This window comes from Sorex araneus, chromosome 2 (assembly GCF_027595985.1).
Source record: "Sorex araneus isolate mSorAra2 chromosome 2, mSorAra2.pri, whole genome shotgun sequence".
NCBI classification, from domain to species: Eukaryota; Metazoa; Chordata; class Mammalia; order Eulipotyphla; family Soricidae; genus Sorex; species Sorex araneus.
The window spans coordinates 220102056-220109483 of NC_073303.1; the positions used below are offsets into that span (position 1 = coordinate 220102056).

General features: G+C 42.0%; 1 protein-coding gene across 1 annotated transcript; it reads right to left on the reverse strand.

Moving 5' to 3' along the window:
- Positions 1-5981: 5981 nt before the first annotated feature.
- On the reverse strand, positions 5982-6920 carry LOC101545902 (olfactory receptor 2AP1). The gene has a single exon (XM_004601918.1). It carries the CDS (start codon positions 6918-6920, stop codon positions 5982-5984), a length of 939 nt encoding a protein of 312 aa, XP_004601975.1.
- Between the last annotated feature and the right edge of the window lie 508 nt (positions 6921-7428).

The following is a 7428-nucleotide window of genomic DNA, read 5'->3' on the forward strand; positions in this document are numbered from 1 at the left end:
CCTCTGGTTCTGAGATTGGTTTGTGTACCTCTGGGATTATGGCCGTTCAGGAGCCAGGAGCCATTTGTTAGCAGCAGCTCGGGGCCTCGTCAGGGTGGGGAGAGGGTCCGGTTCCACCCCTATGAGGCCTCGCATGTCACGTCACTGCAGTCTCATACCTGGCTGTCCAATAGGCTCTGAAAATACATATGCTTCTACTCATTTCCACCTCTTCAAGATTCAGAAAAATTAGCAGAGTACCAATTGAAAATTAATATCTTAAGTGCAGCTGAACAAAGATGATACACACACCTGCCACTTTGCTCAAATGCCCGATGGCAAAATAATCCGCTGAGACCAAACAGAGCCCAGGAAATCGAGATTATCTTAGAAATTAAGCTAATATGACTAAATCCAAAACAGATCACATGAAGTACCTCATGGACAATACAAACCTAGCTTAGTAAATAAAGGGAACACAGGTGGCTGCATCCTGGGAGAAGATTCAGCCCCGACGGCCCATTCAGAGCCTCTTTAGAGCCTCCAGGGTCACCTCCACCTGCGCGAGTCTAATGGTCCGGCCATGAAGCTTGTAGCCATCTTGTCCGAACTTATCAGAACTTATTAACGCCAGGACACATGCAATTACATGAGAAAATAGAATCTATATTATATGAAATTTGTAGTTTATGAAACTTTCAATAAAGGAAGAGAATTGAAGTGTATGATTTACCATACAAATATAATTCTATATTTATATTGTTACATGTAATGACATATTATTTCATGGTTTAATGCTATATAATTTTTGCACATAGTACTTGTTAATAAGACCTTAAGTAAAACTACTGATTATTCGCTAAAACCACATATTTTCTGGTAAAAGAAACATTAGTATTGACAGTTATTTTGCTTAGGTGCTACTTGGTCAAAATTGGTAGGATTTTTCCTAATTTTCAATGGCACGCTCCTTCTTATTTTTTTTTTTAATTTAAAAAGGTGGGATCAATGTCCTAGTACTAAGTACTTTCATTTGTCTTTTAATAAATTATTAAAGATAGATGGAATTTTGTTTAGCTCTGCAATAACATGGAATGAATGGTTCAATAAAACATGTCCTACCAAGAGTTTAAGGATGACAACATACTACAAAATATTACCCCAGAACTTTGTCTTTTTTAAAATTTTATTTTATAAAACAGTTTACAATATATGATTAAATTTAATATTCAAACACCAATCCTACCACCATTACACCTTCCCACCACTATATTTCGGATGTTCCATCCCGCGAACCCCAATCCTTGCCCCAAAGCAGAACCGGAATAATATGTTTTGTATTGTCTGTTATGAAAAACCACTGAAAATGCTACAAAAAAGTATCCCTATAAGAAAGAGTGTGGGGGGGCTGGAATGATAGCACAGCGGGTAGGGCGTTTGCCTTGCACGCGGCCAACCTGGGTTCAAATCCCAGCATCCCATATGGTCCCCTGAGCACTGCCAGGGGTAATTCCTGAGTGCAGAGTCAGGAGTAACCCCTGTGCATCGCCAGGTGTGACCCAAAAAGCAAAAAGAAAAAAAAAGAAAGAGTGTGAAAATTGTTGTATTTCACTCAGGGGCCACTAAGCCCTTCTATAAGAGTTCACTAACATGCTGTTAACGGTTGAGCCTTGTTACCCCAGTATTTTGGAAACCACATTTTATCACTTTTAATCAGGTTATTAATTTAATTGTCTGTCCGTCTTCCATCCTTTCTTTCTTCCTTCTTCCCTACCTTCCTCCCTCCCTCCCTCCGTTCCTCCCTTCCTAAGCCCCCTACATTTTTAATGTTTACAAAAGTAATCACTGTATCACTGTCATCCCATTGCTCATCGATTTACTCGAGCTGGCACCAGTATTATCGCTATTACACTCAGTCCTGAGTTGTTAGCAGCCTCTCCTTACTCGTTTATCCCAATGATTGGAGGCTCTTACAGCGTCAGGGGAATGAGACCTATTGGTACTGTTTTTGGTATATCTAATACACCACGAGGAGCTTGCCAGGCTCTGCTGAGCGGGCGGGATACTCTCGGTAGCTTGCCGGGCTCTCCAAGATGTATGTATATACCTGTTACTGTATTTTGGATATGAATACTCAAGGGGGAGCTTGTCAGGCTCCCCAAGTGGGCAATAGACTCTCTGTAGCTTGTCAGTTCCTCTAAGAGAGAACATTCGGCTGTGCGCTTCCGGGAGCTTGTTTTTATAGTCTCTGGATGTTGGCCGTTGATGGGATTACACGGCACTGGGGGAAGTCTCTGGGTATGACTGCCTAGCTACTGGAAAATGGGGGATCTGGGCAGAAAAGGCCCAGTCCAGATCCAAGCAGCCTTGAGATCTTGGCCCCGGGTCCCACACACCTGGATTCCTCTGCCTGCTCCCCCATGCATGAGGCTCGTCCAAAAGTGTGCAGAGTTGCCTGAGCATGGCCGTGACTGGGTTCGGAGGTCCTCAACTGTTGAGGCTCTACGAGGGGATGGGGTGGGGAGGGAAATGCAACCCATCCCCTCCAAGGGGCCCCGGTGAAGACAGCCGGGCTCGGGGGCAAGAGACTCTTCGTTGCTCTCTCTTTTTTTTTTTAAATTTTTTATTAGAGAATCACTGTGGTGTACAGTTACAAACTTATAAACTTTTGTGTTTGCATTTCACTCATACAGTGATCATTTACCCATCCCTCCACCAGTGCCCATTCACCTCCACCAATGATCCCAGTATCTCTCTCACCACCCCCACCCCATCCCCCACCACCCCACCCTGCCTCTGCGGCAGGGCATTCCCTTTTGTTCCCTCTTCTTTTGGGTGTTGTAGTTTGCAATAGAGGTATTGAGTGACCTTATATATATAAATATATATTACATGTATTATATATATTTATATATACTGACATATATATATATATAAATGGCTGATAGACTGAAGCCTCAGACTCTGTGTGTGTGTGTGTGTGTGTGTGTGTGTGTGTGTATGTGTGTGCGTGAGGAGGGTGGGGTACAGTTTTCTCCACCTTGTGTTTATAGTGCAGTCACACAGTTTGTTTATTGTGGGGTAACTGGTCAGTGGGTGAAGGTTCGGATCTGTGCAGGTGGGCGGGTTGTCCAAAATTCCCCAGCACGCATCAGGGACAAAGAAGCATTGCCTAGTGGGAAGACTTCTTTACAGTACAAGGCCAGTGATTGGAGGTTAAGCATAGAGGTGGGCGGGTGGGTAGGTGGGAGGCAGGTGTGTGAAGGCTCGAGGTAGAACTTCTGACCGAATTTCCACATTTTCTGAAAATGACTGAGATTGACATTCCAGTACTCTGTCTCATTTTATTTTTTTTGTTAATTGCTCCTTGCAGCCATTTTTATTGCCCCATACACCAAACAATGAATTATTTTTTTAGACATTATTTTTTTAGACATTCTTGGCCATAAATGCTTCAGTTCTATTGCTGTTTTTATTCTGCCTTTGATGTAAACATTTTGTAAGAATCCTTAGAATTGAATATTTTTATAATTGTTTCTTCTTCTTCTTTTTTTTTTTTTTGCTTTTTGGGTCACAACTGGCGATTCACCAGGGTTACTCCTGGCTCTGCACTCAAGAAATACCCCTGGCAGTGCTCAGGGGACCATATGGGATGCTGGGAATCGAACCCGGGTTGGCCACGTGCAAGGCAAACGCTCTACCCGCTGTGCTATCACTCCAGTCCCATAATTGTTTCTTTTATACCTTCTTCATTTCTACAATGCTAATTACCATCTATATAATAAAGATTACTAACTACACAAATCTTGTCCCCAAACCAGATGCTTGATATTATGGGAATTTAATTTATTGAAATGATATTAACTTTAACTCGAAACTAAAATAATGAATTCCACAGCTTTTTAAAATTTTATTGAAATTAATGTCATTTCTCATCTTAGAGGATCCAATTTTGTTTTTAAAAAATTGTTTATTTATTTGCTTATTTTCTTGCCTTTTGGGTTACACCCAGTGATTGTCAGAGGTTACTCCTGGCTCTGCAATAAGGAACTACTCCTGGTGGTACCTGCTTTGGTCAGGGGATCATATTGGATGCTGGAAATTGAACCTGGGTCTTCTGCATGCAAGGCAGACGTCCTACGCACTGTGTTGTTGCTCCGGCTCCAGCAATTTTTTTAAATTAAAAAATATTTTGACAAGTAAGAGAGCCTTTATTTTATAATAAAATGTTTTCATAGGCTGTAGAGTAATAGAATTATTGGAAGCTCAGAGAGAAAAACAAGAAGGGAAAGTCTTCTAATTGGACAAATGAAAAGGTAACAGGGAGGAATATAGGAAAGAAGAAGAGTCTTTTTATTTATTTATTTCATTATTATCATCATCATCATCATCATCATCATATCATTGATTGCTGATTTTCTCTAGTGGTCTCAAGTAATGTCTCCATTCGTCCTAGCCCTGAGACTTTAGCAGCCTCTCTTTACTCGTCCTTCCCAACGGTGTCACATTGGAGGCTTTTTCATGGTCAGGGGAATGAGACCTATCGTTGTTACTGGTTTTGGCATATCAAGTACGCCATGGGGAGTTTTCCAGGTTCTCCCATATTTATTTATTTAATGATGATGATGATTATTATTTTAATCCATTCCATAGAATAATTAATTAATTAATTTTTAAATGGAATCACCGTGAAATAGTTACAAAACTTTCAGTCATACAATGATTGAATGCCCATCCCTCCACCAGTGCCAGTATGTGTTTTCCACCACCAATGTCCCCCGAATCCCTCCTGCCACCCCCACCCTATCCCATCTCCTGTCTCTGTGGCAGTCACCTGAGGAAGATTCTTTTTTGAAGGTCTTTAGTTCATTCATATATTCTCCTTGTCTCATTTAAAAATGTTCACGTTGAATTCAAATTCATTTCACAGAAAGTTTATCACGTTGGGGGGATGGAAGGATAGGATGGTGGGGTAGAGGGAAGCCAACCCTCTGAAGGAGGGTGTGGTATTGGAAGGTTCTGGCATGAAATCCTGCCTTTGTCAATATTATAAATCACAATGCCCCAAAATAAAAAGAATGTTTTTGCTTTTGGGGCCACACTTGGCAATGCTCAGAGGTTATACCTGGTTCTGCACTCAGGAACCATTCCTGACAGTGCTCAGGGATGCTGAGGATTAAACCTGCATGAGCTACATGCAAGGCAAATGCCTTACTTGTTGTGTCTCTATGGGCCCTCAAAATAATTTTTTTCTCTCTGACTTTATTTAAACACCATGGTTTACAAAATTGCTCATGATGATTTGGTAAAGGCATTTGGATTGAAATTTTGTGCAACCTTTTGCCCAGAATTATCTATATTGACTTGTTCAACATATCTCTAGTCATGAAGACTAAGTTTAAGTGGTATGTCCTTTGAAAATATTGCTTCTCAACTCAAAATTTCTTTTTTTATTCTTTTTGAGGGTCAATTCGGGCCATGACTTGCACCTTCCTTTATTTTTTTATTTAAATTTAGCAGGTTGCAATTTGTTTATTTCCAAGTGTCTCTCACTGACCTGGAGTTTAAGTCTGAAGTAGCTAGTAACTTGCGGAGAGCTTGATACATAGTGAGGATCTATTCATTCATTCATCCACTAAAACTTTTTTGGTTGTTTGTTTTTGGATCACACCCTGTGGTGCTCAGGGTTTACTCCTGGTTCTGTGCTCAGGGATTACTCCTGGCAGGTTCAGGGAACCATATGGGATGCCAGGATCAAACCTGGATAAACAGCATGCCAAGGAAGTGCCCTATCCACTGTGCTATCTCTGGGTCCTCATTAAACTTTAATCTTGAAATTTAAAAAAATCCACAACCAAAGTTTTTTTTTGGATGCTCCCAGTAGTGCTCAGAGCTTACTCCTGGTTCCGTGCTTAGGGATCACTGCTGGTGGTGCTCAGAACATATGAGGTGCTGCGGATCAAACTTGGTTTGGCTGTAGGTAAGGCAAGCATCCTGCTGTACTATCTCTCTGGCCCCAGATTCACAAGCTTTTTAACAGTATCCTTGAAGGCCTGTTTTACCTGTTGGTTCCTTAGGGTGTAAATGAAGGGGTTCAACAGAGGTGCGACTGAAGTAATGAGCAGAGCTACTCCCTTGTTGAATGTGTCCCCAACTGCTGAAGGCTTGATGTAAATGAAAATGCAGCTTCCGTAAGAGAGGGAGATGACAATCATGTGGGAAGAACACGTGGAAAAAGCTTTTGTCCTTTGCTGGGCAGAGGGTATCCTCAGAATAGTTCTGATGATGAACATGTAGGAAAGAATCACGAGAAACAGAGTGACCACTAGGGTCACAGATGCCACAAGAAAGACAATCTTCTCTATGAGGCGTGTGTCCGAACAGGAAAGTCCACGGAGAGGCTCATAATCACAGAAATAATGATTCAGTTTGTTGGATGCACAGAAGTCCTGTTGACTCATCAGAGTGAAGGGGGGTATGATAACCATTAAGCCGGCCAACCAAGAGTAGATTACCAACTGCGTACAGACCTTGCTGTTCATAATGGTCATGTAATGCAGAGGCTTACAGATAGCCACGTAGCGATCGTAGGACATGGCAGCCAGAAGATAAAACTCTGTTGATCCAAGGAAGATGGCAAAGAAATACTGCGTGAAGCAGCCAGCAAAACTGATGCTTTTATCCCCAGTGGTGATGCTGATCAGGACTCTGGGAATGAAGATGTTTGTGAAGGAAATTTCTAAGAAGGAGAAGTTCCGGAGAAAGAAATACATGGGAGTTTGCAGGTGGGAGTCGAGCAGAGTAAGGATGAGAATAGTGAGGTTTCCCAGTATGCTGAGGAAGTAGGCGAGGAACAGGAAGGTGAAAACCAAGGCTTGAAGTTCTGGAACATCTGTGAGACCCAGCAGGATAAACTCAGTAAACATGGTTTTATTTTTCATTGTTGGAAAAGTATTTGAGCTTCAAGGTAAACAAGAGATAGTGACTAAAGGTGAGAAAGGAAGAGATACTCTGAAATAGAAAGGTGAAATCTGAAAAGAACAAAAGGAAGTGGACTATGAACTTTTCCTCTGATGACATCGATGACCCAGACCAGTTGCCCAATGATGGGCATAGTGTGGAATTCTTCCCAGTTCCATTTATCTTTGTCATGATTTTCTCAAGTGGGAACCGCCCCCACTTTCCCAAAGCAGTGCTCCTATTGGGTATTATTTAGTATCACTGTCACTGTATCACGGTCAACCCGTTGCTCATCCATTAGCTCGAGCAGACACCAGTAACATCTCCATTGTGAGATTTGTTGTTACTGTTTTTGGTATATCAAATACACCATGGGGAGCTTGCCAGGCCCTGCTGTGTGGGTGAAATACTCTCGGTAGCTTGCTGGGCTCTCCAAGAGGGGTGGAGGAATTGGACCTGGGTCGACTATGTGCAAGGCAAACACCCTAC

What these genes read in the sequence shown, in the direction of transcription:
- LOC101545902 (XM_004601918.1), bottom strand. Translation starts at nt 6,920, where the DNA reads ATGAAAAATAAAACCATGTTTACTGAGTTTATCCTGCTGGGTCTCACA.